General features: G+C 60.4%; 2 protein-coding genes and 2 long non-coding RNA genes across 7 annotated transcripts; 3 read left to right on the top strand and 1 right to left on the bottom strand.

The window, feature by feature from the left end:
* Positions 1–2,703: 2,703 nt before the first annotated feature.
* Positions 2,704–3,819, top strand: LOC125619716. Its single transcript, XR_007351245.1, has 2 exons — positions 2,704–2,850; positions 3,089–3,819. It is a non-coding gene; the product is annotated as an uncharacterized LOC125619716 (long non-coding RNA).
* Positions 3,820–7,401: 3,582 nt separating this feature from the next.
* On the bottom strand, positions 7,402–10,957 carry LOC107159183. Its single transcript, XR_007351244.1, has 3 exons — positions 8,687–10,957; positions 8,241–8,521; positions 7,402–7,634 (listed from the first exon to the last, which is right to left on the bottom strand). It is a non-coding gene; the product is annotated as an uncharacterized LOC107159183 (long non-coding RNA).
* Positions 10,958–16,021: 5,064 nt separating this feature from the next.
* Ptgds (prostaglandin D2 synthase) lies at positions 16,022–19,375 on the top strand. Of its 2 annotated transcripts, none has more exons than XM_015505739.2 (7): positions 16,022–16,212; positions 17,004–17,143; positions 17,246–17,322; positions 17,858–17,974; positions 18,151–18,252; positions 18,695–18,720; positions 19,244–19,375. In XM_015505739.2, exons 1-6 carry the CDS (start codon positions 16,105–16,107, stop codon positions 18,718–18,720), a joined length of 570 nt encoding a protein of 189 aa, XP_015361225.1. In that variant the 5' UTR covers positions 16,022–16,104; the 3' UTR covers positions 19,244–19,375. The 2 variants fall into 2 exon arrangements, with proteins under 2 accessions (XP_015361225.1, XP_048669248.1); XM_048813291.1 differs by having other exon boundaries at positions 18,695–18,768.
* A 138-nt stretch (positions 19,376–19,513) lies between these two features.
* Lcnl1 (lipocalin like 1) lies at positions 19,514–22,831 on the top strand. Of its 3 annotated transcripts, none has more exons than XM_048813289.1 (7): positions 19,514–20,568; positions 20,914–21,053; positions 21,648–21,721; positions 21,887–21,997; positions 22,208–22,309; positions 22,542–22,562; positions 22,743–22,831. In XM_048813289.1, exons 1-7 carry the CDS (start codon positions 20,470–20,472, stop codon positions 22,823–22,825), a joined length of 630 nt encoding a protein of 209 aa, XP_048669246.1. In that variant the 5' UTR covers positions 19,514–20,469; the 3' UTR covers positions 22,826–22,831. The 3 variants fall into 3 exon arrangements, with proteins under 3 accessions (XP_048669246.1, XP_048669247.1, XP_048669245.1); XM_048813290.1 differs by having other exon boundaries at positions 22,537–22,562; XM_048813288.1 differs by having other exon boundaries at positions 22,542–22,831.
* The last annotated feature ends 4,903 nt before the right edge of the window (positions 22,832–27,734 follow it).

Here is a 27,734-nt window from a genome sequence, read left to right as displayed (position 1 = left end):
CCCCCTCCTGCTGGCCCTCTGTGCTCCCCCAGAGCAGGGCTCCCCTGCATAGCCAGGTCCTGAGCCCCACAACCTGGCCTCCTGTGTCCCAGGTGCTGAGGAGAACGGCCTGGATTGCCGCAGCCCGGCTGGCTGGGCAAAATAACCGGGGGGTGGCGAACAACTTGTGTACGTTGATACAGCAGGAGTAGGAGCCGTTTATTGCAGGACAGGAGCAGTATTTATACATTCCACACAGCTTATCTAATTAGCATAAACTAGATACATCAGTCAACCAATCAGGAATCTCCACACTTAATGGCTTGGTTTTGTTACTTCTCAAACCACTCCCTCTGACATTTTGCCAGGCACCATCCAGACTTGTTTACGAACTTTAACATTCCCCTGGCAAAATGCCAGGTGTTATTTTGACTTGTTTACAGACTCTAACATTTCCCCCTTTTGTTTAATTTAAATAACGACCATAGTGGTTTTTACAGAAACACCATAAATAACCTGCTACAAGCAGAAAGGGAGGATACAAAATGCCACAATACCAAGCCACTTGATGGCTCCATGCAAGAAGCCCTTGGAAAAATTATACCAGCAATGACACCATTAGCAAAGATACTGAGTAACAATTTGTTGTAGATTACAGTTTGTTGTCTCAGTCCAGGTAAAGCAGTGTCTCAATAGATTAACTCACAGTCTAGGTAAATCACAGTCCAGGTAAGTTCTGCAGGCAGCTAGCTTAAATCACAGTCCAGGTAAGTTCTGCAGGCAGCTAGCTTGATCCGAAGTCTCGTCTGTTTCTCAGCCAAAGTCTTGTCCGGTTTTCAGCAACACTGGAAATTCTTCCACCTTGGTCTTTACCGGCACTGGGACGAAGGCAGGAACTCCGGATGGCTAAAGAAAATCCTGTAGCATTCTACTAAGAAAACAACCTTCTGAACAATTTAGTACATTATCTCAAGGTTTTTTTGCATTTGAAATAAGCATTAATAGTGCTCATTACTCATCAGCTTCCAGGTGTGGGAGAACCATTGTAGCTTAGTTATTGGCATTGAAAATGACCAAACATCAGGGACACCAGTAGCGTCTTCTGCTGGCTGTAGTGCCTGGGCAGCCCCAGATGGCCCTGGGGAGTGTCCCGGACTCAAACTGCTACTGGGCACAGGGAGCAAGAGCCTGCGAGACTGTGCCTCCAGGTCAGGTCTAGATTTGGGCTCGCGGCAGTGGAAGAGCCAGCTCCCCGGCCAGGAGGCGGGGAAGGGCCAGTCGCCGCCGCCTCTTGGAAAATCCTTGCTGCGCTGTGACCGGCTTGCACACTCGGCAGCCGCCTCTCCGCTTCACGCACCCTCCGGTAACGAAAAGTATTTAGTAATAGCCTTTTGCTGCAACTTTTTTCCTGATAATCCTTCTTCTTCTGAACTTTCTTTTTCTTTCTGACTAGAGTTCCTGGGCTCTTATCAACACATGCCCTAACTATTCTTGGTTCCACTGGGGTGCCTTCTTCCCTTAGTAATTTACTTCTCACCCCTTCCATATTTTCATCACAAAGACAATACAATACACTGAGACAAAACAAGACACAAACATACTGTATCAATCTTCTCCATTTTCTCGAAATGGCCATTTTTCCTCTCGCCCTATCTGCCTAGGGACGAGCAGATTTGCTCCCGTCCTATCTGTGGACGGGCAGCTTTTTTTCGTCACTTACCCCCGAGTGTCCCGGGGCTCCCCGTAACGGGCCACCATCTGCCGCAGCCCGGCTGGCTGGGCAAAATAAGCGGAGGGTGGCGAACAACTTGTGTACGTTGATACAGCAGGAGTAGGAGCCGTTTATTGCAGGACAGGAGCAGTATTTATACATTCCACACAGCTTATCTAATTAGCATAAACTAGATACATCAGTCAACCAATCAGGAATCTCCACACTTAATGGCTCGGTTTTGTTACTTCTCAAACCACTCCCTCTGACATTTTGCCAGGCACCATCCAGACTTGTTTACGAACTTTAACATTCCCCTGGCAAAATGCCAGGTGTTATTTTGACTTGTTTACAGACTCTAACATTGGATGGACCCTCCAGCCCTTCCCCTGTCCCTGGGAGGGTCAGGGGACAACCGAAGCCCCCTTAATTCCCTTGACACCCAGGCTTTAGGACTAAGAACATGGTGGCTTCCTGGGCTCCGGCACCAGGCTGAAACCCAACCCGGGTGCTGAGGTGGCTCTGTGACAGAGACTTGCCCTGCGTGTGCCAGGCCCTGGCTCCGTCCCCACAGGAAGAAAGCACACCCAGCAAGGATGGAGGCTCTGGGCGTCCGGCTGGGCAGGGGCGCCCGGCCTGCTCTCTGCGCCCTGTGCCTGCCCCTCTCAGGCTGCACTGTTTCTCCACGGCTGTTGGAGATCAGCTTCTCGACTCCGGCTTTGGAGACAGAACCTTCAGTGGGCCTGGAGTTGAGGGGTCAACAACACCAAGTGAGGGTTCTGGGGGCGTGTGGCCCCGCGGGTCCTCGTTCGGGGAAAGAAGCAAGAGCCCCTCCCATGTGTGAGGATGGCGGGTTTCCTTAAGTGAATTAGTAGACGTCCACTGTGTCCACGAGTCCGTGAGGGGGCGAGAGCAGCGTCCAGCACGGGGTCAGTTCCGGGCTCTGGCTCCAGATCCCATTGCTGACCTCCCTTACCCGGCACCTGCCCCTTCGCAGTGGAGAGATTGGGAGGAAGAGCTCACCTTCCTGCCTTGGGCTCCTGCCTGCTTGTGGTCCAGCAGGGATGGCCGGCACAAGGCAGCGTCGAGGGCAGGCCTCCAGCCCCTGGCTCGGCTGGCACCCAGGACGGCTGCCCCGAAGCTCCTCCACGCTGGACCAGGTGGGCCCAGCCTCTCGGCCTCCCGACTTTCTGTCTTGGTCGTGTTTCAGCTTAACAGAGTCGGGGGCCCTGGGGCACCGCCCTCACCATCCCACAGGGAGCTGGGCGCAGTGTCTCAGCGCCAGGTCCAGGCTTTGTCATGACGGCGCCTCCTCTCTCCTAACGCGGCTCCTATCCTGCTCCACCGCTCCCTCCTGCCCTCTGCCCCTCCTCCCTCCTCCCTTCTCAATGTCCACAGCCTCATTGTTCTGGGCAGTGAGATAGGTCATCAAGACACCAAAGACCCCACGGAGACGGAGACGGGGTGTGGAATGCCCATGAGGACGTCCAGAGGTCCTGGTTCTCATGCTACCTCCAGCGAAAGCACACCTCTGTCTCTCTGGGGCCCTGTCCAGTGGTGACCAGCTCCCGAGGAGCCTGGCCTGTGTGCAGGGAGTCACTCTGTGACAGCACACGTCCTTCGGGACAAGTCACATCTGGACCTTGCAGCCCAAACCCATGCTCCCGTCCTTGAACCCGCTAGTGCTCGGGCATGGAGAGGGACATGGGTTCCTCCTTTCCTTCAGGATGGCACGTTTTACTCACGGTGCCTGCAAGGCCCCACAATCTTACCATGCCATCTTTTGTAATGTCCCCTGGTGGCACATCAGGGGACATTTTGTAACCAGAGCCTACAACCACAGTGCAAAGGACATGGAGCTACTGTGGCCTGCTGGAGAGCAGCTGGACACAGTGCTCCTCCCTCCACATCTCCATGTCCACACAGCAGGAGCAACTGAAGCTGAGGCCATAGGGCCAACTTTGTCTGTAGCGATATGTGAGCGTGTAGCTTATTCAGGGCCAAAGACACATTGTCATCATCACTGTAACACACAGCCTTCTGGGTTTGTGCCGCAGTCTGGCTGCAGCAAAATAACCAGGGGGTGTGACAAGCAACTTGTGAGGATTGATACGGCGGGAGCCGCTTTATTGCTGGACGGCAGAGGTATATAGACTTAACTATCTTAATTATCTTGATTAACATAAACTAGGTACAGCAGTCAACCAATAAGGAATCCTCATCATCTTAATGATTACACACAGCTTCACTTAATTGACATAATCTAGGCACAGCAGTCAGTCATTAAGGAATCTCTATCATCTTAATGGCTCGCTGGCGTTACTTCACAAACCACTCCCTCTGGCAAAGTGCCAGGTGCCATCTTGACTTGTTTACAGACCCTAACATCTCCCCCTTTTGTTTAATTTAAAGAACAAGTATGTGGCTTAGGGACTGTGCCTGTTTTAGGTTGTCCAATACTTCATATGGTCCTTACCCGTCATTGTATGGTCTGACCTCAAATCGTCAGCCTCCTGTCTTAGGTTGGTACCATTGTAATTGGATCTTACCCGTCTTTGACTACCGGCCCAACACGCTCAGCCACACTTGTGGATAACGACCATAGTGGTTTTTACACAAACACCATAAATAACCTGCTACAAGCAGTGGGCCTGGTTTCAGCCTGGTGCCAGAGCCCAGGAAGCCCGAGGGACTCAAGGGGGACCGACATTCATGGGCCTTCCATCCTGGAGAGTCTCAGTCTCCAGGACCTTCACCAGTGGGCCTGGAGGTACTGGGAGGCACCATGGGGCACCCAGGACCCCTGGCTCCATGCACGGCCACCTCGCGCACTGTGGCAGGACCCACCTTGGCCGTTGGCACGAGTCTCTCCAGTCAGTGTAGAGGCACTTTTTGATGCTGATAGGTTTGGTGGCATGGAGGCCCCAGACCACCAGGCAGAGCTGAAAGCTGGACAGGAAGCAAAGCCCTGTGGGCAGCTGCATGCCTGCAGAGAGCCACCCCGGCTGGCTCTGGGTCCTGGACTCTGGCTGTGGTGGACAGCACCCTGCTCACACCCACATTTTCAGATCAGAGCCTGTCCACCCACTGTCCCTGTGTTCAGGAAGCCACCCTGCCACCTTCGGCTGCTTGGGTGGGGTCGGGGCCCCACCGCAGGGCCCTGGTGGACCTGGCTGTGCAGAGTCGGGAGACCCGTGTGAGGCTGTGCACAGAGCTGGGCGGCGGGCAAGGACCCTGTGAGCACGGGCGGTGGTCCTGGGTCCCTCTGCCTGCCTGCTGGCCCCATGTGGACCTTCACTCTTGCTGGTGGCACTACAGAGAGGACAGAGGCCTTCAGAGAGGTGGGAGAGGCCAGACTTGTGACAGGGTGCCAGGGGAAGACCTGGCCCCTCCCGGACCCCCTTAGATCTGCAGGGTCAGGGGCTTCCAGGGCTTGTCCAGGAACTTTGGCCCAGAGATGTGGACAGGCCTGGGGCCTGGACACACTATTCCTCAGGTGGGCAGCTCTGGCTGGCCCCTGCTGCTGGACCCTGGGTGGTGCCTGCCCAGCCCTCTGGGGGGCCAGCACCCCCGCCCTCAGGCCCTGGAGTCTTTACCTTGGCTTGAGAGCACGGCTCTCCAGGCACCACCTGGGCCTGCTGGCCCTGGACCGGCTCCTGCAGCCTCCGGAGCCGAGCCTGCAGTTTGCTGGAGGAGGAAGTGGGCAGCTGGGTCAGGAGGTTTGGGCCTGGTGGGGGCCAGCACGGTCAGCCCGCGGTCAGCCCTGTGGCGGTGGAGCTGCACTGGAGTTCCTGCTCTGGTCTCCGACTCTTGACGCCCTCCCTCCTGGGTCCTGAGGCCCACGCAGCTGCCCCCTCTTCCCTGGGGAGACCCCATCTTTTCCCACCCTCGGGTGCCCCAGGGGTCATCCACAGGGTCAGGATTGCTTGTCCACTGGCAGCCGCGCTCCTGATGCAGGCGTGACAGGGGGGTGTCCTGTCCCTCCTTGCCCTTGGGGAAAGGTGGGATACATAGCCTCCCTCTTTTCAGGGCTCTGTGTTGGAGACCCCTCACTGGGAAGGGGGTGACTTTGGGGGATCTTTGGAAAGGGCAGCCCAGGCCCAGTGCTCTTAGAGAGGGGCAGAGGCTGGTGCAGGTTGGTACCTCTGGGGACAGGGCTGACGTCCTCACCTGAGCTTAGACTGGGAAGGAGACCCTCAGCCTGGATCCCTGCAGACCCCCTGAGCAGGCAGGGCCTTCCTGATTTGTCAGGACCCACCACATGGCTAGGCCCCGCCTACACAAGGCTTGGAGGACGGGGAGGGCCCCAGTGGTCAGCACGTTGGGGTGTCCAGATCCTGCCCTGGGGCAGCTCAGGAGTGAGGAAGGGGGTGCCTGGTGAGCGAAACCCAGAGCCAGAGGCAGACCAGGGCATTCCTGGACACCAAACCAAAGTCCAAGCCGGGGCTTGGGGAACCTTCCAGCCTACTGCCACAGGCAGGGGCCTCAGGCCTCCCACAGCTGCAGATGCTGAGGTCCCTCACCACAATGCACAGTGGCCGGAGCCACCTGTGGCCAAGGGCAGGTCTCAGCAACACCAGATAAGGGGTGGGGCAGGCACCCTGGGACCCCCTTGGTGTCCTCTTGGCATATGAGCTGGGAGTGGGCCTCACTGGAGCTCACAGGGTCTGTGGGCTCGGCCACCTTGAGGGGAAGCTGTGGTCCCCAAGCCGTCTGGAGGAGGCTGGCAGGTGCGGGCACAGGCAAGCAGAGGCACACACTGCAGGCTGCCTCTGCCCAGCTGCTGTCCCCCCTAGGGACGGGTGGCTGCGCCAGCCAGGATGCAGTGGAAAGCTGCTTGTTTCCAGGATGCAGTCTGCGTCTTGGCTCTGTGTGGACCAACAGGGGTCGGGGTTTCTCCATCGGGCCTCCTGTGATTGGCGCGTCCCCAGCCACATCCCCATGAGGGCTCTGCCCTGGGCTGGGGCTCAGGGTGCTAGGAATCATCAGGCTGGGATCTAGGGAGGGTTGGAGAGTTTGCCAGGAGACGTTGAGGGATCCCCTGGTCCTGTGAGGGCACTGCACAGTGACAGGAGGGGCAGTGTGGGGAAGGCCCGGGTGGCAGCAGAAATCCCCTGAGGGGCCAGGAGGCCTGGCTCTGGGCTCAGGGCAAGCCGGGCCCCTTCTGTGGGGTCTGTGTGTTGTGGGGCCAGAGAAGCCCTGCTAGACAGTGGCACTGCCCCTGTGGGGTGGCCCTGAGGCCTTGGGACCTGAGAGCCCCCCACCCCGCCAGCCAGGCCAGGAGGCCTCAGACTGCCTAGGGTGCCCCCACACCCTCTCTGCCTCCGTTCCTGGGGTCTCCGAGCCTCCCTTCCCAGAAGGCCTTCAGGCCCTGGGGTCCACTGTGAGAGCAGCCCCACCACTCTGTCCCAGGTCTAAGCTGGATGCTGAGTCCTGTGGCCCAGTCCTGTCCTGGCTGCCCGCATGCCTGTGACCACCCTCTTTCCCTCGGGGGCCACGGGGCCTGGGCTGAGCTGCAGCCTGGCAGCAGTGGACCAGGGACCCCACAGGTCCCCCAGGTGCTCCTGCTCCCCTATGGTGGCCACAGGAGAAGAGCCCACCTGGGGAGTTTGGGGAGCAGCTTGGCAGTGCCTAAGCTCAACCCCACCCGTGGCCACCACAGCTCTCCATGTCCCCAGGAGGACCGGAGCACATACCCAGAGATGTATGCCTGGATTTTCCAGCAGCTTTATTAGTGACAGCCCCAACCCGGAAGCCACCTCATGTCCATCAACAGGAGAAGGACCAACCGCGGAGCATCCTCGCACCTGGACACAGCAACAGGAAGCTGAGTGACCACCCTTTTCGATGCCAGGTGACCCGAGGATCCATCGCTGCTAGGTGCAGGAAGTCGTCCAGTGTCTGAGGTGTGACACCACTCAGGAAACCCGGAAGTGCCAGCTACCTACAGGACCAAGCAGAGCCTCAGTGGGGACAGCCAGAGGCCGGTGGGGAGGGGTGGGAGGGGTCTCGGGGTGCAGACGAGATCCTGATTCCAGGGGTGGTTTTGTGGGTTTCCACACACCTCAAATTGCCAAGGAAATAAAGAACAGAGAAAAACCCCCAGAGGGAGCCATGTCAAAGGACACGGGGGTCAAATGACCAACTCCCAACAGCCAGAGTGAGGAAGATCCTAGCAACAGACTCAGCAGTGAACCCTTAGGTTTTATACTGCAGAGCACAGAACACACGGCCCCGAGGCCACGCCGAGGTCCACCGATAGTTGAGAAAGGAAATAAAAGAGGGACAGATCTCTCTGCAGAAAACCTGCGAGTGACCCAGGAGGAGGGGGTCCCAGGTCCTGCTCTGGCCATGGGCTGCCCCCAGTGACGCTCCTGCAGGAGGCAGCGTGAGAGAGGGATGGAAAGTAACTTCGGGAGGAGAGCCTGGGCACAGACTCGGTCAGGTGGCCAGGGTCACATCAGCAGAGGAAAGGCTGTGTGGACGGTGACCCCCCTGCACCGTGGTGACCAGGCCATGTCCTCACCTCCAGAATCTTCCTGTCACCAACCTGAATCATAGGATAGAGTGGACAAGACGCCTGGCCAGGGCTCCTGGCAACCGCGGTGGTCGTGAAACCCAGGAGCCAGCGTCCAGAGCAGTGCTAGGAGGCCACCAGGGTCCTGGGCGGGTGCTGACAGAAGTCTGTGAGGAGGCCGGGATGTCCAGATGAGAGAGGGCAGGGCCAACGCCTCCGTGCCAGATGGTGACATAACGAGCGCCCACTGGCGTAGGGGTCCAGGGCGGGTGAGAGTGCTGCCCACTGCCCACATCTCCTCGGCAAGTTTAAAGCTGAGAATCAGACATTCATTCCTGGGACTTCATGCAACTGCATCCTCTGAGAGGCACAGGTCACCCTGTGTCCAAAGGCCACACCAGTGACCCCATCTGCCTCATGGTCTCTGCAGAAGAGCCCACATGGACACCACCTGTTTACACTTGCACAAAGACGCCTACCTGGGTGTCCTTAGCTGGGGCATTTTCCGGGCTCTGTGTGTACGTCCTCTTGGCCTCTGAATGTCTATCAGCAGCCAGGTATGTGGCAGACACCAGGTACCCATGAGTCCCTCCAGCTCTGCTCAGACCTTAGAAGAGGACAGTGACCGCTCAAGGTCCTAAGGGGCTGCAGCAGAGAAAGGGGTGCCTCCAGCACAGAGGGCTGCCTCAGCATGAATCGTGGTCTCTGGATGGGGGTGTTCCTGCAGCTCAGGGCCTGGGCCACCAAACTCACTTGTCCCCAGACCCAGAGAACTGGGCTGCAGGAGACCAAGACCAAGGTCACTCTGAGGTTCCTCCCAGGTCTGCCCAACCCCAGGGTCCCCTTTCAGGACTCAGCTGGTGGGAATCCTGGCAGCTGCCCCTTTCAGCAGCTGGTGAGAGGGACCAGAGGGTAGGCTGGGGGCGGGAATCTCATGTACTCGGGCAGCCACCACGGGCAGGGGGGCTGGGAGCAGAGCAAGTGCATCTAAGGAAGAGGAGGTTTGGGGCAGGGACAGTGGCCTTGAACCTGTGGGTAGAGTGGGATGGTGCTGGGCCGGCCAGAGCACAGCACACGCTGTCCCTGCTCGCCTGTCCCAGGGACCAGGGACCAGGGACCGGCTTGGCCTGCTCCCAGGCGGGGGTGGTGAATGCAGAGGCTGTGCCCGACAGGATCGCAGTGCTGGGCACACAGTGGACCCTCACAGATGCTGGCTGCTGCTCTGCCAGACTTGGGCTGGGAGCTCTGCCCTGGCCTGGTGCCCGGAGTGGGGCTCAGACGGTCTTGGGGGACAGAAGTGCAGGCAGGGCTGGGGCCTGTGGGGAAAGGCGCGGCCTGGGACCTTCCTGGGAGCTGGTGGTCTCTGCAGGCACCACCCTCCCCAGGAGGAGATCCAGGGACCAAGGGAAGGCAGGTGGGAAACCCACTCCCTGACTGTTGCTGGCCAAGTCAGAGGATCCGCTGCCCTTCCTGCCATGCCCCTTGCCAGGTCCTGCCAAGGAGACCTAAGGGGAAAATCTTACTCTTCTTGTATCTGAGTCACTTGTCCTGGGCGGGGCTGGTCCTGGGCGGGGCTGGTCCTGGGCAGGGCTGGTCCTGGGCAGGGCTGGCAGGTGAACTGTTAACAGGAGCCTGAGGCCAGTCCTCACCCCACACTGCACCCGCCACCGGCCTGCAGTTCTGCCCAGGGCCCACCTCCTCAGCCAAGAATGGAGCCCTTGTGGATGGGTCTCCCTCTGCTGGGGACTGGGCAGACTCAGGGCCAAGGCCCCAAACAGCTTTGGGGGCACCCGTGTCCCCAGGCCCCAAACTTGCCCTTCCACAAGATCTGCCTGCGTCCCAGCCTCGGGGGGGCACCAGGGCAGGGGCAGAGGAGAGCTGGCGCCCAGCCAGCTCCAGCCTGCAGCCACCGTGAGCACTCCCCCATCTTGGGAGCCCACCAGCAGGGGACAACTCCTCTGTCCACATGGGGAAGCTGCAGCCCAGGAAGGCCACCTGACCCTAGCCAGGCTCTCCCTGTGCTTGCCAGGTCCAGCACCCACTGGTGCAGCCTCATCCCAGAGTCTGCTGCCTGGGCAGGGGTCTTGCCGGGGCTGCTCAGGGAGGTTGGGACTGTGCGCCTGCCCCTGCCTGTCACCAGCTCTATAGTTACAGGGGGAGTGGCCGGTCCTTGGCCTGGCCAGCAACACCTTTAGGAGCAAGGACGGAGCCGAGTTCCTGGTGTAGATGGTGACCTTCGGACTCAGGGGCCACCAGCTGCCCATCACTCCTGTCTCACTCAGGTGGGACCGAGTCCTGCCAGGTGATGAGGCGACTGGGCTGGCAGAGGACAGAGGGTGACTTCCAGGGGGTGGAGGCAGTGCCTACCGGGAGTAAGCTCTATCACCAGGGGCCAGCCAAGCCGGGGCCCAGGGGCTAGGGCTAGAGGAGGGCCCAGGGCCAACCCCAGGAAGGTGAGGAGGCCTGGGCTGGTGGCAGACGGGCAGCCAGTGGCACAGGGACTTCAGTGCTGAGGGATGCTGCAGAATGGGGACGTAGGGTTCTGAGTTTGGGGAACGAAAATTCCACATGAGGCAAGTGTTTCACTGGGGTTCTAGGGAGAGGGCAGGTGAGGGGCCAGCTCCCAGGAAGAAGCAGCCTTGGGGGACCCGAGGTTTAGGGGTGGCACATTTTGGGCACAGGTGCATCCTCCCCTCCAGATCCTGGCCTAGCCAGTGAGGCCCAGGCCCCCAGATCCTCCCTGACTGCACTGTCCCCTCTAAGGCTGGACCTAATGTCCCCTCACACAGTGTGCACTGCCCAGGCTCAGGCCACAGGGCAGATCTGCATCCTCTACTTCCAGATCCTTCTCTGTCCTCCCCACTGGGCCCCCAGGCTCTGTCCCTGCTGGGGCCTGGCCTCCACTAGAAGCAAACAGGCTGTCCCCACGGCCCCTCCCTCCTTCCTCCTGGCCTCAGGGCCGCTGCGCGGGGGACTCCAGCAACCCCAGGTGCTGCGCAGGGTGGGCTGGTGTCCCACTGGGGCTGTGTCCTGTGAGTCCCCGTGTCTCCGCCCTGGGGTGGCATGAGCCGCTGTAGCTGTTGGGACACAGGCGGGACATGGGGCACACCTACACCGCAGCAGGCCCCGGCCCGAGAATCTGCTCTGGGGCCTCTTCCTTGTTGGGCCTTCAGGGCTTTGGCCACCAGAGAGCTACAGGCAGGGCACCCTGGCTCTTGGGGGCACTGGGTTTGAGGGTAGGTGATGGCCACTCCCTGGATCGACCAACTGAGCCAGATGGGGAGCCAGGGTGGGGAGCCAAGGGAAGCACCACCCCAGGCTTCTGGGCTGTCAGCTGCCTCCAGGCCCCTGGTGCTCCCCACCTGCTGCACAGCACCCAGAGGGGCTCCTAGGGCAGAGCAGGCGGCCACAGGCCACTGCCCGGGGAAGCCTGGCAAGCAGAGGACCCTGCATCCTCGTCCCACCCCCAAACCCCATCACAACCGGAGGCTGGGTCTCTTCCTCCACAGGACCCCACCCCGCAAACAGTGGACCAGGACCCCTGTCCCCAAGGGTCAGCCAGGCTGGAACTCCCTCGGAGGCCGGGGAGGTGACTTCTCCCTCCCTGACCCTGGTCTTGTGCCCCGGGGTATTCCAGGGGCTGGCTGGTGTGTGCCTAGAGGGGTGAGCAGCGCCCCTCCCCACTGGCAAGGTTGAGACCTCTGCCTGCTCCCCAGAGTTGGGTTCCAAAAATTATAAGACTTAAGTGTAGAGACACAAGCACCCTGGCTCTCCCCACGGAAATAAGGCCCCAAGAAGGAGGTCAGGACCACATGGCTTGGCGGGGCCCCTGGGCAGCACGACAGCCACAGGCCGACAGCCACAGGCCAGCTGGGTGCAGGGCCTCCCCCAGGGAAGAAGGCCCTTTCCAAGGCTCCCCAGTGGCTGGGAGAAAGGGGTCCTCCCCAGGGCTCACTGCCCCCTTCCTGGCACAGGGCAGAAGAAGGAGCTGGATTTTGACCTGAGGGAGAAATTTATCAACTTTGCCAGGACCCTGGGCATCTGGCAGGGTCACATTGTCTTCCTGCCCACGGCCTGTACTGGGAGGTTTGTGTGGACCAAGGAGGGGCCCCGGGCTACAGGGTGCAGGAATGTGGTCCCAAGGACCCTAAGGGCAAAGCATGGGGGTCCAGATGCTGGACCTCAGATGCACCCAGCCCTCGCGCCCCCACAAGCCAGAGAAAGGGGCTGCAGGAGATCCTCAGGGCAGGGCTGGGTGCTGGGCTCAGGAAGAGAATCTAGGGCAGCACCTGGGATTGCTGGAGTCCCCTGCACAGCGGCCCTGAGGCCAGGAGGAAGGCGGGAGGGGCCGTGGGGACAGCCTGTTTGCTTCTAGTGGAGGCCAGGCCCCAGCAGGGGCAGAGCCTGGGGGCCCAGTGGGGGGCCACCATGGCTGGGCCGGCAGCTTCTGGAAGCACCAAAGGTCTGCCCTGAGCTGAGGTCCCAGCGGTGGTCAGTGGAGGAGAGCAGGAGTGGGCAGGACTGTGCTGGCCTGGCTGTCCCTCCCCACAGCCCTGCCACACCCCTTTCTTAAGGCAGAATTGGGCAGGACCTCTGCTCTCCAGAGGGGACCAGCCAGCCCCCAGCTCCCTGGCCCCAGGACAGGTGGAGGCCATCCTCAACCTCCCCCTCCACAGGACCTGGCCAGCAATGCACAGATACGCAAATTCCAGGGTGGATCTTACCCCAACTCCTGCCCTGCTGGACTCCTGGAGGGTGCATTCTCCTGGGCTGTGTGAGGAAGGGCACAGGCAGTTGGGAGGGCAGGTGGAGAGTGGCCATGTCCAGCATCAGCAGAGGCTAACCTGATAGACGAGGCATGACAGAGGCCAGCCTGGGAGAGAAGGGCCTGGGGTGCCACCAGCACAGCCCCCTTAAGTCAGAGTGTCCCCTTGACGCAGATGGCCCTGGAGGCCCTGAGCTGCACTGCCCCCTCCACACTCAGCCCATCCCTCTCACGCTGCTGACCAGCACAACATTCGGCCTGGCTTTCAGAGCCCAGAATATTTATCCAGCTTCTTCTTGGTGGACCAGGCACTGCCCCTCCTTCCAGTGCTCCAGAGGAGCATTTCCGGGCAGGGCTGAAAGGCAGGCTAGCTGGGCCTGACACACAAGGTCCAGGGGCTGCCCCTGACCACCTGTGTCCCCCAAAGCCCCTTCCCACAACAACTACCCACAGCCAGAGTGGGGGACACTAACTGCCAGGCACAGGTGGGTGGGGCCAAGGAGGCCTTAGAGAGTAGGTCAAGGCCGGTGGACAGTCAGACACAGGGCTCACCAGGTATTGGAGCAGCCTGGGCCCTTGAGAGCGAACCCCTTGAGACAGAGGCCTGGACCTATCGCTGCCTGCCTCAGACACTGTCGCACCCCAAGGAAGAAACCACTCCCCTTCAGGACTAGACTGGGACTGGTTCTGGGAGCCCAGGCCTGGGCCAGAGGCAGGGGAATGGCCTCAGTGATATCTCAAGGACACATTCCCTGTGACCCAAAGAAACTGGTGTCCAGGATTGGGGCTGGGGCTCAATGGTCGAGCACTGGCCTAGCATGCGTGAGGCCCTGGGTTTGATCCTCAACACCACGTAAAAATACATAAACAAAATAAAGGTACTGTGTCCAACTAAGAAATAAATATTAAAATAAGAAAAGAAAAGAAACTGGTGTGCAGAGCAGCCAGGCAGATGTGCCCGCTCCCCAGTCCCCGGTGGTGCACAGTCCTGCTTGGCAGCTGGACAGCCACATGTGCACATCATATGCCTGCTCGGGTCTCCTGCTGGGCTCGGGGGGCCTGGACCGGGCTGTGTCCAGCACAGCCTGGAAGCTGTATGGGCCTGGAGAAGGGGAGGGGCTGGGCAACCAGAGGTGGGGGCAGGTCGGGACTTGGAGGAGTGCCACGGACAACCTACACCTCGGGCTTTGGGCTCTGGTCACCGGGCAGAATGGGACCTGGCTCTTGGGGGAGAGAGGGCAGCAGGGCAGGATGGGGAGATGGCTCTAGGACACCAGGGGACAGGGGCGTCAGGTGAGAGACAGGTGCAGCCCAGGAGCCAGGGGAGCGTGGGCCCCTGAGGTAAGTCACCAGGAGAGGGGTCAGAGAGGAGGCAGCAAGAAAGGCCGAGGTCCAATGCCAGGAGAGGGCAGGGTGGGCTCTGGAGAGTGGCCCCCTGGGGCAGGGCTGCCTGCTGTTTGGGGATGGGCTGAGCTGGTAACGCCAGAACCCTGGCCCCTGCCTGGTCCTGGGCCTTGCATCAGAGTCCTGTCCCCTCTTACTAGCTGTCCCTTCCCACAGGGGGTAGCTCTGTGTCTCAAGTTTGCAGTGCAGCCAGTCTGGCCTGGGCAGCCCCGTGAGTGGGTGCTGAGTGAGTGAGGGCTCTCTGGCCTGGAGCAGGGCAGAATCTCTCCTGAAAGGACACAGAGCCCTGTGGGACAGGGCCATGCCTGTGCTGGCCCAGAGGGGGGAGAAAGAGGCAGCCCTCCTCCCACCAGGCAGGGCCACCCTTGGGGTGGAGCTACCACCAAGGACCGCCAGGGGGCCAGGTGTTCTTCCAAGAGGCTCCCACCCCTGGAAGCATTTCAAGACCACCACAGCTCTCCCCAGGCCAGAGGCAGCCAGGACTCAGTGGCACACCCCCAGGGGCCCTTCCTTCCACACACCTCCTCCTGCCCCCACACCTTGTCCTTGGCCACTCTGCTGGTCCACTCTGCACTCTCCATATCTGCTGCTGGACCAAGCTGGGGCCTGACGCAGCCAAGGGGCAGTGCAGGGTCCTGGAGTCAGGGCCCCAAGTCCTGCCTGTCCTTTCAGAGTCTCTCCCTGTTGGCCCAGGGCATGGATGGACTGCTCTGGTCAGGGCTGGGCAAGAAGCAGGGTCTCGGGCTCACTCTGGGGTGCCTCTTGACTCTGGCCCCACCCTCCGACCTTGGCCTCTGCCCTGCCACCCCCAACAGTCCCAATATCACTGAGAAAGCAAGAAACCCTTGTGGCACTGCTCACCCAGCTATTGATGCTAAATAATCCTATGCCCCAGGGACCCAGACAATGGGAGGAAGGGCAGGACACATAGGCCTCATTCCCAGGGCCTGCAGGTCCCCAGCCAGGGAAGAGGCCACAAAGCCAGAAAGCAGTGGCAGGCTGCAACCCCCCCCCCCCCACTGCAGTCAGATGGCCCTCTCAGCCTGCGGCCCCATCCCTTTCCGCCTACTCCTGTGTTCTTTCCCCAAGGGCACTTAAGGGGACCGTCATCAAAGCCCCACATCTGGTCACGGGGTTGCTGTGCTTAGGACACCTGCCTTGAGTGCCCTGCCTGTTAGATTGAGTTTCTTTGCCTTGGCTGGAGCTTCTGGTCACCACCTGGCCTGCTGGCCTCTCTGAACCAAATTCTCAATGTACAACTGAGGCTTTAGGGTTCCCTAAGTCTCAAGCCTCTCATTCAAGGAGAGTGAATGATGGGTAGATTTTGTGAGAGGAAGGTCTTGGCCCCAGGTGGGCAGTGACCAGAGGCCCCAGAGGTAGGGCAGCGCCTCCCTGCCCATCCAGCTGCTGGGGTGGGTGGGCTTGCCAGCAAGAATGGAATAGACAAGATTTTGGCCAGCTATGTCCCTAGCACAGCAGGGCCCTGGCTGGTCTCTGTGGGAGCCTCTTGCATAAGCAGCCCTGTGGGGGACAAGGCTGCAGCTGGGCTCAGCCACCCCACCCCTCAGAATCACGAGCCTCTTGTGGGCTGTCCTTGGGCCCTGGGTGGAGGCCAAGCCTGGCCAATAAATAGGGGTCTCCTCAGTGTCCTCTGCTCCTCCTGCCCACCTACCCTCTTCTGCCCACACTGCTGGTACCCAACTGGGACACCTGCTCTGCTCCACGAGAATGGCGACTTTGCGCATGTTGTGGATGGAGCTGGTTCTGCTGGGGGTCCTGGGGGTCCTGCAGACCCAGGCCCAGGTCTCTGTGCAGCCCGACTTCCAACAGGACAAGGTGAGGGTCCCCTGACCAAAGACTGTACAGGCCCTAGGAGAATGGGCACTTTCAGGGCTGTTTCTCCCTGGTGAAGGGGCGCTAAGTCCTGCAGTGCCGGGCAGAACCGGGCAGAGCCTGGGCCAAGCGGGGAAGGAGGGCTGCGCGGCTGCCCCAGGAGGCTGACCGTGGAGGCTGGCGGTGAGAGCGGCATTTCACCGGTTCCACTGACTGAACACGCAGACACGAGGGCCGCGTAGCGCCCACGCCCACGCCACGCCGTTCAAACACCATCCCCAGCGCACACACAGGCTTACGTCCCACGCTGGGTCCCAGCAGACGGCGATGGCACACCGACTGGCAGAGAACCCCGCAGTGCGGGCGGGGACGCGCTCGGGCCACAACCAGCCACCAAGGCTCGTGCGCCGGAGCTGGCGGGGACGCGCGGATCAAGTCCCTGCCCCTGAGCGCGCCGCCACGCGCCCCTCCCCAGCGTCTCGCGGACGCCTCGCGTTTAGCCGAGGGGAACCCCGCCCTGACCCCTCCAGGAATGGGGCGCGCTCTGCCAGGCAGACGGCGCCTCTCCAGATCTCTGGGATGCTGATCGGGCAGACCGGGGACGTCCCCGGGAGAGGGCTGACGCCTGGTGGGCCCGGGGGCGGAGAATGGGCGGGGCAAGCCTGAGGGGTGGGCCCTCTGGAGGGGCGTGGTCATCACGGCATGGGGGGCGGGGCCGGGCTGGAGGCCGGAGGTGGGGGTCCGGGTGCCCGCCGCTTGCGCCCCGCCGACCCTGTCGCGCTCATTCGCCACAGTTCCTGGGGCGCTGGTTCAGCGCGGGCCTCGCCTCCAATTCGAGCTGGTTCCGGGAGAAGAAATCGATGCTGTCCATGTGCAAGTCGGTGGTGACGCCCACCGCGGACGGCGGACTCAACCTCACCTCTACCTTCCTCAGGTGGGACAGCGGGTTCTGGGACCTAGAGAATCCCACCCTATTGTCGCGGTCTGGGGACATCCTCAGGCCTGACCCCTGACCTCGGAAGTAACCTGCCCACAGGAAAAACCAGTGTGAAACCCGAACCATGCTGCTGCAGCCCACAGGGAACCCTGGCTCCTACAGCTACCTGAGTCCACGTGAGTGGGCTCCACCCTGCCCCTCATCCCCTCCAAGGCATTTGCTGGGGTGATGGCCGCTCCACCAGGGTCAGCTCCATCAAGGTCTGGGCATGATCCTGCCGGGTGTGGGGGGGACTGAGAGACCCTCCCTCAAGGGACTGGAACCTCTCCCAAGCCCACTCATGCTGTGCCAGGCCCCTCCCTGCTGGGTGGAATTTTCCCAGGTCTCCTCTGCCCAGCTCGGGCACCCCCAGGCGCTCCAGTTCCACCTCCCCTTCCCTGCTGGACCAGGAGCTCATGGTTTTCTGATCTTGTGTGTTTCTTACTCTGAGGACTTTGGTTTGGGAACACAGTTCCTGGGCAGATGGGAAGCCCCGAGCTGGCGGGGCTGAACTGGGGAGGGACTGGGGAGCAGCCAGCCAGAGGGGAGCATCCCCTACAGGCCCAGGACCTGAGACCCTCCCATGCACACCCATAACCCCGCCCATAGAAGACACCCTTTCCCCAAGCAGTGGCAGGTGCCCCCAACCAGGCTTCTCTCTTGGGTTCCCAGACTGGGGCAGCACCCACGCGGTCTCAGTGGTGGAGACCAACTACAAGGAGTACGCACTGCTGTTCAGCCAGGGCACCAAGGGCCCTGGCCAGGACTTCCACATGGCCACGCTCTACAGTAGGTTCCCCACCCCACAGGCTCCCATGAAGGGACCCCTAGGCTGGCCTGGCATGGGGTCAGCAGAGAACTGACACCTGATCCTAGAGGGGATCCCAGGGAGGGGTCCCCAAGACTCACGGTGGGGCAGGGCAGAGAGCTTCCTCACCAAGGCTGGCTCTTCTCTACCCACCCAGGCCGCACTCAGACCCCAAGGGCTGAGCTGAAGGAGAAGTTTGCTGACTTTTGCAAGGCCCATGGTTTCACAGAGAACGACATTGTCTTCCTTCCCCAGAATGGTGAGGGGGGCTAATCGGCTGGGCAGTGGATGACAGTCAGATTAGGGTAGGCGATGCCCTGAGTGGGATAGGATGGGACAGGATGGCCCTGCCCTTCCACCCGCTGACCTGCCTACAGCCCTGGGATGACAGGGTGCTCTTGGTCTTTCCACACCCCATGACCTCTGCCTGCAGGCCCCTTTACTAGGAACCCCCTCCCAAAGGACACCAGGCACTCTGCCTGCCAGCCACAAGGACACAGAGGCCCCCAGTTCCTCATGGTGGTGCCATGAGTGTTGGGGGTGGGATGAAGTCTGCAGTTTGGGGGTCTCAATCAAGACCCAGCTCTCCAGGGCCTTTAGGGCAGGTTCCTCACCATGAGGAGAGGGGCAGGAAGCCCAGAAAGGAGAACAGCCCAGGCCTGTGGCACTGACCATGGCCCCCTGGGCTTATTTCTTGACAGATAAATGCCTGAAGGAGCAAGACTAGGTGAGTGAGTTGGTGCCACGGGCCGTTTCCCCCGGGACTGCCACTCAGGTACCACTCACACATTCAGCACACACCCGCCACCTCAGGGGTCGTGGGGTGGGGGCAGGAGCTCCCAGAGCAGACCAGACCTCCAGTTACAACCATCAGAAGGAAGACCTGCCCCCGACAGACCAGGGCTGATTCCCAGGGGCCCAGGAGGGTAGGTCCCAGGTAGAAAGGGAGAGGGGCCCCACCTTCAGGGACCATCTCACAGCAGGGATCTCTGGCTCCTGGGGGTAGGAAGGCCTGGAGGCAGGGCAGGAGGTCCACCGGGAACCAAGAGCAGAGTGGAGGGGCTAGAAGGTGGAGTGGAGGGAATGAGGGCTGGATAGGGGAGGTCGAGGACTCTGCTGGTGCATTTGCTGAGACCAAGGGACCAGGCTCTGGAGGGACCCTAGGTAGGAGGCCCACACTAGAAGGTCACTCTGGGCCGGTGGGGCGGGTAGGATATTTCCTGCACTACCAGTGGCTCCTGTCCTCCCAGCCAGGTGACCCAGCCTCAGGACTCCCCTGCTCCGCTTCTTGTTTCAAGACCGTGGCCCCGGCTCCGCAAAGCACCTCTGCACCCTTGGGCTTTATCCCAGACCTGAGAAATAAACTCTGGAAGCAAATGAGAGCCTGAGTCTTGCCTATCTGTCCTCTGACACTTTGTTCACCAGTCCCCTCCTACAAAATATCAGTACAAAGTCCCCAAAGCTGGTGTTTGCTCCTGAGTCAGGACAGCTAAGGAGGAGTGCTCGGAGCTGCACCCTACCCTGCACATGGCTGTGACCTCACCACAGCCCCACTTCCTCCATCTGTATGCCCTTGAGCTGCCAATTTATGAGCTGGTGGGGGTCAGTCATTTAGTAGCTAATCCCTTAGACAGGTGTCCACCCCCACCCCGCCCAATCACCCCTAAACAGGAAAGGCCAGGGAGCTTTGGATCAGATGGGTTTTTCAAGGTTTGGGATTACTGCACTCAGATTAAGCAAGGTTTGGGAAGGCACAGAAAGGAACATTTGTTTGGAAGGTGCTAGAGAATCTATGGCCCTTGCTGGGAAAGGCTGACAGAGTGAGCTGGGGATAGGCCACCCCACACCTCTGCTCACAGTTCCACCACCCCTGGCCTGGGCTTCCAGAGCATGCAGCCCTGCCCCTCACCAGAGTCCTGGCACCAAAGCCACACTGTGGGGCCAGCCCCCTGCCTACCCCTCCCTCTCCCTCAGGTACCCACCAGGCTGGTCCTTCCCAGGATCCTGTCCCTGGCCCTCCTGGTTTACAATGTGCCAGCTCCCTGGTAGGCAGACAGACCCTCCTGAGGCTCAGTCATGAAGTAGGCCTCTGGGTGGCCCTCCTGGAGCAGGAGGGGACCTGGGCTGTGCCTGAGCAGAAGGCTAGGGCCAACATCCAGAGGGCTAGAAGGCAGAGAAGCAGAGCGCATGTCTGTCAGGCAGCCCCTTGGCCCAGTGGCTGCCAGGACTACCTGTCCCCAGCTGCCACACACCCAGCCCTTCCCACAGGAAACACGGGGCTGGGAGGGCGGGGTTGAGTGGAAGCAGCTGGGCTAGGTGCTACAGGGTGCAACTGGATAGGGCGCTTATCGCAGTGGGCTTCCTCAGAGGCCAGCCAGCCAGCTGCCCCAGGGCATCTGGGGGGCATAAAAGTCCCTCTGGCAGAAGCCGCCCCAGCTCTCCTGTCCTGCTGTATAGCCCCAGAGGGTCTGACACGATGCTGCAGACTCTGCTGATCAGCTCCCTCCTTGTCCTGCTCAGGATGTCCCTAGGCTGGGCCCAGGTCCCCATCCAGGACAACTTCGATGCTGTTAAGGTGTGCCCACAGGCCTCCTCTTCCCTCTGCATGGATGGCCCTACCCAACTTGCTTCTGCATGCCACATCCTCTCTGACCCAGGCTCAGCAGGGCCGGGGGCCTAAAGAAAGACCCTCTCTGATGCCTGGCCCATCAGACCAGAAAGTGGGGTAGACTGGGGAGGACAGCAGACCTCTGGCTCAGCGTTTGGATTGTGCTCACCGCCACTGCCCAGGGCCTTGTCCCCCAGTACTGGGGTTGACCTAGGTGCAGAGGTCATGACCACTGAGTAGCAGGGAGGGACATGGTAGGCTTGGACTCAGAGAACAGGGGCCACTTCCCAGCCCTCCTGCTCTGCCCTACAGTTCCAGGGCATCTGGTACATAGTCGGGGCTGTGTCAGATGACCAGAGCTTCCAGGATTCCAAGGATGACATGAAGATGCCCATGGTTTTAGTGACCCTCTTGGCCAATGGCGACCTGGATGTCAAGTTTGGGTACCCCACGTAAGTGACCCCACTGGCCTCACCTGCAATTCAGGTGATTTACCTGAGACAAAGGCCATTGTAAGGCCACGTGAAGGCCAGCAGGAACCAGAGGCATCCCTGATACTCCAGGGGGCCCGACCACAGGTTCCTGATGGCCTGAGCTGCCAAGACCCAAATAGGAGCCCCAGCACACCTGCTCCCTAGAGGGAGTCAGGCACCTGCGAACCCTCCCGAGGCCTGGGTGTTGATACCAGAGTGACTGCTTGTCTGTGTGCCTGTGTGTACATGTGTGTCCTCTCTGTGTGTGCCTGCGTGTCCTGTGTGTGTGTGCCGACCGACAGGGGAGACCTGAAGGCCCTGAGTCCCACACTGCTGCCTCCACCCCAGAGGACTGTCCTCCCTCCACCCCAGAGGACTGTCCTCCCCTGTAAGACATAAAGCACCTGTGTCCTGAAAGGGCTGTTGTGAGGGTGAACAGGGGACCCTGCTAGGCTCTGCCAGGGCAGCGTCCTCAGGACACCTGCAGGTCTGGGACCGTCAGAGAGGGCAAGGCAGGACCTGGGCCTGGGCACCGGCAGGGCCGAGGCTCAGGCATGGACAGCTCCTCCCCAGGCCGGACGGTGGGTGCCAGAAGATAGACACGACCTTCAGCAAGGGTGCAGTGGATGGGCAGTTCAGCAACCCAGGTGAGGCGGCGGTGGCCCCCACAGGTGGGCCGCAGGCACGGAGGGGGGGGGCCCGGGGGCCTGTGCATTCTGTTTGATTGGCATGCGGGGGCGGGGCTTCTGAGGGCGGGGCTTCCCGCCAGAGCTAGGTGTTGCTCCTAGTCACTAGCTCTCCCCTGCTCTCAGCTATGGCCCAGACTGACATCCGCGTGCCTTTCACGGACTACAAGAACTTCGCCGTGGTGTACTTCGAGACTCAGAAGGGGGACGTGCGGAACGTCTGGCTGCAGCTCTACGGTGGGCAGCCGACACCTCCCCTGGTCACAGGCCTGGCCCTTGGAGCGGTGCCCCGCATCTGGTCTGCAGAGTGGCCCACGTGCACGTTCCACCACACTCCCACTTGCGGCGGGCGGAACCCCTGTTTCCCAGGGGCTCCTCCGACCCCCGAGACCTGCGGGGAAGGGCTCTGGCCCAGCCCCTTTGCTCACCCGTCTTCCCTGCCCCCAGTCCGCGTCCCGGAGCTGTTTCCTGAAGGTGCCCAGAAGATGCAGCTCCTGGCACCCCGCGTGGGCCTGAACCCCAGCCAGGGCGCCATGCTACCCAAGTCGGGTGAGCGCTGGCCCATCCCAGCTTAGGGCTGCAAAAGCCGGGACTGTCAGGGACATGTCCTGCGGGTCTCTCCACCCATCCCTGATGTGGGATGTCCAGGGACAGCTTTGGACCCTCTGGGCCAAGGAAGAGGCGGGAGTGTGCCAGGACATGGTGGACTGGGAGGGCTGGGGCCCTAGGGAAAGGGGCTCGAGGTGGTGGTGGTGACGGAGCCCTCTCTCCCGCAGACCAGTGTGCCGGGGCGCTCTCCCAGGTGAGTGCCCAGAACCCTCGGAGCCCCTGCGGGCAGGCTCCACTGCAGGACCCTCCCCCGGGGTGGTCTCCCGAGTCAAGTCCCCCGACTCAGACAAACAGCGTTGGGTGGGGAGCACGGGGCCCAGGAGGGCCCAGAGGGCCTAAGACACCAGGCCCACAGCTGCTCCTTTTTTTGCAGTGAGGGATCCGGCCCCGGAGTTCCCGCAGGGCTCTTGCCCCGTTTCTCTCCACAGCCCCCCAAGCACAATAAATGGTGTGTGAAAGCCAGCTGCGATGTGCATTCACTGTAGGGGAGGCAGAGCATGGGGGGCCCTAGGCCGGGGACCCCAGGGCCCTAGACCCTCCAAAGCTGAGCACTGCAGGGGGACCTCTCCACCCACGGGAGCCAGCTTTGCTGGCTGCGGGAGGCAACCGGCAGGGGACAGGCTGAGGTAGAGAGAAGAAATCAAAAGGGAGATACACAGGAGACAAAGAAAGGACAGGGGACATCCAGCTGTGCTCTGAGAACCTGTGCTGAAGGCCCTGGGCCTTTCCTCCTGAGCCAGTCCTCTCTTCCAGGCCACACTCTGAAAGTCCTGCGAGATCTGTAGATCTCAACAGTGCTGTAAAGTCCCTAGTTAAGGTCACCCTGAGCACCAGCGCACCCGGGGCAGAGGTTAAGCAGAGGGAGACAGGGTGCTCTAGGAGACCTGTGAGAACCAGCAGACCAGCAGGAGGACCCTGTGACTGCTGTGCAGAGGACGTCCCGCCTGCCTTCCCCACCTACTCCTCCCCAGCCTAATCCCATCTTAAGACTGGGAGCCATCTTGTCACAGAGTCATGAAAAGCTCATTTCTGCTTTACTGAAAATTCCTGAGATTCCTAAACTTGTTTGGAATTCCTGCCGTGCTCTGAACTCACCCCTGCCTGCCCCCCCCCACCAGATAACAACCTCTCTGAAACCTCAGCGGCTCCTCATGAATTCTGATGTTGGGATCTGAATTTACTCCCTACCTTGAAATATCAAGCCATGCAGATCATTAATCTGCCATCTGCCCTTGCATTACGTTTGCCAGAACCCCGTTAGCTGTAGGTTCCCAAGACACCCCCTTCTGTGGCTTTTTGTGCTATATAAACCTTTCCTTCCTGAGGGGGCGCTGATCTCTGGCCCAGGTCAGGGTGGGGAAGTCGCTGGCCAGCTCTCTGTGTGCACAATGCAAGCTTGCTGTAATTCGGTTTAAAATTGGAGTTCGTGGTCTCTGCATCGTGGTTCAACACTCCTCACCTTAAAAAGAGGAGCCCAGAACCCCAAGGCCTCTCTAGCTCCCCAGATATTCTCCTGGTGGCAGGGGTTGGGGGCCAGAGCCCATGGGACTGATGGCCGGTGTTCTCCCTTGAAGATGCTTCTGCTTCCTAGGTAGACCCCCGTGTCTCCCACCTGTGCTGAGAGGACCCTGCTCATCCTGAGTCCACCCCTCTTTGGAGACTCCTCGGGTCTCCTCCTGACCAGGCTCAGCTCTGCAAAGGCATTAAGGCTGTCTGGGCTCCCTGCAGGACCCATGCACCCAGACCCGAGGTACAGCCCTCGCTCAGCTGCCAGACCCACTGCACACTGGCGGGGCCGGCAGGGTCCTCTCCAACTGAGGCTGAGGCGGTCTGAGCCGTTTTCCCCCCTCCCCATCCTCCAGCTCACCCCCATTCCCGCTGTTGCCCCTCCCAGAGGTGCCAGTCTTCCACATTCTAGACAGAGGCCCAACACTGTCTTCCATAGGCTTAGAGACATACATCATGTCCCCACAGTGGCACAGACGCCCACAAGCTGATCCAAGGGTCAGCTGACAGTTACATGACTTCCCCCCAGTGATGCCAGGCCAGGAAGGGGAACATGAGGCCCGCACACAGGTGCCTGCCCTGTTTTAGCACAGGGCAGGTGTGGGCAATGACCACTGTGCAGGACCCTGGGCTCAAGGAGGTGCAGCCAGCGTGCTGCGGGAGCCCAGTCTCCACTCGCACCCAACACGAGGCCAGAGTGTGCTCCCTGGCCAGCCTGCCCGCCCCTCTAGGCTCTCCCCTTTCACCCTGTGATGAACTCGCCCTAAGCTATGTCTGTGCCACACTGGATCCTTGTGTCTGGGCCAAAACCGCCTCACCCTAGACGAGCCTCTCTGAGGACGCGGGGCAGACACAGTGCTCCACAGTTGAGGGACGTCCTCCGGGGGCGCCTCCTGCTATGATTTCTGCTTTTCACCTGGTTGGCAGATTCCTGTTGGAAAGCACAGCCGGAGGTGGAGCACTGCCCAGCCCGCCCTGGGCTCCGCGGCCAGCACCGCGGACACACATGTGCGTGCTCCCTTCTCGTTAGACGTCTTCTTGACTGGGACTCTCTGGGCTGCGAGGTCACAGAGAAGGAGTCTCCCCATCCATGGACCCCAGACAGCCCCTCTGACACGCCCGTACCTGCTGGCCCCCACCTGGGCCGTGAGGGGACTGCCCAGGTGGTGCTTGTGTGTGGGAAAGGTCAGAGCCAGCCACACGTGTGCTTGCTGTGCCCTGGCACGGCGCAGTCACCCACCACACTCCAACTATCACCCAGTTACTCAACCTGTCCGCTGTCCCAGCTTTGACCAGGACCAGGAGAAGGGATGGAAGTGCAGGGCACAGTGGGGGCTTAAGGCAGAGAGGCAGGAGGCCCGCTTCCCCACGGACCCCCTCACAGGCTCGTCTCTTGGGTCTAGCCCCCAACCCCTGCCATCACCTCGGGAGGCCTGGGGGGAGGAGGTGCAGGCAGCCTTACCACGCCTCAGGGACACCCTTCCCTTCCTTCTGGGTTGAGGCAGCCCCTGGGGGACACTAGGGGTTCAGAGGTGGTCATCCCCCAACCCTGCAATTCCACCTAACACTTGTCATATCCTGCACCACCTGGCTCTGGCCATGCAGGGCAGCTGTCAGCAAGTTCTTCACCAGAGCACCCAGCAACTCATTTACAGGATAAGTCAAATCTTGTCCTCTCTGCTCAGGACTGCACCCACTGGGTCTCACCTCACTGAGTAAAGTCAAATTCTTACACTGGCCAGCACAAGGTCTGCCTTGATAGGCCTCCCTCTGGTGCCACTGGCCTTATCCCTTGAATATGCCAGCCTTGAGCCTGCCCCAGGGCCTTTGCACAGGCTGCACACTGACTGGGTTTGTCCTCCCTAGCCATCCATTTAGCTCACTCCTTCCCTCTTCTGAAGTCTGGCTCAACATCATTGTTCTCGGACTTTCCTATGATTTCTGGAACCTCAAGCCCAGCTGTCTCCTGCCTCCCTGATGCCCTTTCGCTGTACTTCTTGCTTCTCTTCACTGCCTTGGGCCCTTTGTCTTCCCTATCCCCCCTCACAGGTTGACTTCAAGCCCAGGTGGTGAGGAGCCTCCCAAGACCCTCCCCTTCTCTGCTCCTGAGGCCCACCTGCCTCATTTCCCACCTAGTGACAGGCACCCATATCCACTGAAATCAAAGTGCTTACCCAGGAAAGGGTCAAGCTGCCCAGACGGGCTGGCAAGCCATGCTCCCAGACACTCTTGAAATTACTCCAATGTGGGTTTTATGGTTTTCTTATGTTTTAGAACTAATTTTTATTCCTTGCATTAATCTCCTATGGCTACTGTGACACATTGTCACAAACTTGTGGCTTCAAACGTGCATTTATAGCTGCGTGTGGTGCACACCTCACGCTACTTGGGAGCTGAGGCAGGAGGGTCACAAGTTCAAGTCCAGCCTGAGTGACCTGGCAAGACCCTGTATCAGAATTAAAAAATAAGGAGGACTGGCCATGTAGCTCTGTGCGAGAGCACCCTGTGCTCCATCTCTAGGACTGGGGACAGCCAACGTGCCTATCTCAGGTTTTGAGGCTAGAGCTGCCAAATTCGTCTCCGTGGGCTGAAATCAGCTGTGGTCTGGCTGCGCTCCTGAGGCTCTGGGGGACAGCCCTTCCTCCTCTGCTGCGTCACCCTGCAGGCACCCCCTCTCGCAGAAGTGGGTGCAGCGAGCCTTAGGGAAGCTGATGAGGGGTGCCCCCGGGCTCCCATGCAGGTGGAGGCAGGCTGCGGGCTCTGCCATCTGAGGTCTCCCTGGGCCACCTTGTTGTGGTGAGCAGGTTAGGAGGGAGCACAAAGTGACAGCCATTGCTTCTGCCATATTCTAGTGACTAGAAGCAAATCACTAGGTGCAGCTTGAGGGGAGGGGGGTCACCTGAGGGTCTGGGCCATCCTAGAGAATGCTACCATGATGAGTAAGCTAGAATGTATTCTATGTAGTCACAAGCAAGGGAAACTGAAAATGGAGCAGGAAAGGGGATAGAGTTGGACAGGTGTTGAAATGTTCTTCTCAGGCTCACTGAGAAGGGTGCATTTGGGGAAAGACCTGAAAAAGGTGAGTACATCCAAGACCAGATGACAGCATGTGCAAAGGCCCTGCAGCAGAGCCTATGAGGGCCTGGAGGGGAGCAAACCAGGAAACCTGGGAGATGAGGCAGGCTTAGCTCAGGGCACACTGGAGATAGGTTGACGGCCTACAAAACCACCAACAGCTCTCCCCAAGGCCACCATGCGTCACTCCAGCCCTTTTGCAAAGTCTTGAGCAGACCTGTCCAGCAGGGCCCTTCCTGGGATCCCCCTTTCTCTTCCCTAGGTCAGAGCTCAAACAGGCAGCTGTTCCCAACCACAGGGCTCTGGTTCTGCTACAGCTTCTGCCTAGAGCTTGGCCCTACCGGAAGGTGTCATGTTGATTGTCTCTCCCACTGGATCTCTCAAGCTCCAGGAGGTCAGAGGCCTTGCCCATCGTCCACTGTGTCCTCAGGGATAGGACAACATGAAGGCTCAGGAGCGCTGGCTCATAACCCCCAGACTGCCAGGTTTTACTCCGCATCTGGGCTGGTCCCGGTTAGGAAGCGTCGCTTTGCATCTAAAGCCACGTGAGACACACCTGGGGGACGACGAGGGCTAACAGGCCGCAGGGAGGAGTAAGTGGGTGGGATGTAGAAGCGGCCCTCGCGTGGAGCGCGGGGGCTGTGCGCGCCACTGTTGAGGGAACCCTGGACTAGGGGACCATGGGCGGAGCAGGGGAGAGGCCCGAAGAGACCCCTGCTGGAGTTGGGGCCGGGATCCCGCCGCAGAGCGCACGGCCAGAGACGCGGAAGTGGGGACGGCACCC

This window comes from Marmota marmota, unplaced genomic scaffold (genome assembly GCF_001458135.2).
Source record: "Marmota marmota marmota unplaced genomic scaffold, marMar, whole genome shotgun sequence".
Taxonomy (NCBI): Eukaryota; Metazoa; Chordata; class Mammalia; order Rodentia; family Sciuridae; genus Marmota; species Marmota marmota.
This window is presented reverse-complemented; position numbering and strand designations above follow the sequence as displayed.

Bases quoted from the DNA above. Each gene is read 5' to 3' on its own strand.
- Ptgds (XM_015505739.2), top strand. From the start codon at position 16,105: ATGGCGACTTTGCGCATGTTGTGGATGGAGCTGGTTCTGCTGGGGGTC. The intron at 17,144-17,245 runs GTGGGACAGCGG...ACCTGCCCACAG, and splicing joins CTCACCTCTACCTTCCTCAG to GAAAAACCAGTGTGAAACCC. The intron at 17,323-17,857 runs GTGAGTGGGCTC...TTGGGTTCCCAG, and splicing joins CTACAGCTACCTGAGTCCAC to ACTGGGGCAGCACCCACGCG.
- Lcnl1 (XM_048813288.1), top strand. From the start codon at position 20,470: ATGCTGCAGACTCTGCTGATCAGCTCCCTCCTTGTCCTGCTCAGGATG. The intron at 21,722-21,886 runs GTGAGGCGGCGG...CCCTGCTCTCAG, and splicing joins TGGGCAGTTCAGCAACCCAG to CTATGGCCCAGACTGACATC. The intron at 22,310-22,541 runs GTGAGCGCTGGC...CCCGCAGACCAG, and splicing joins CGCCATGCTACCCAAGTCGG to TGTGCCGGGGCGCTCTCCCA.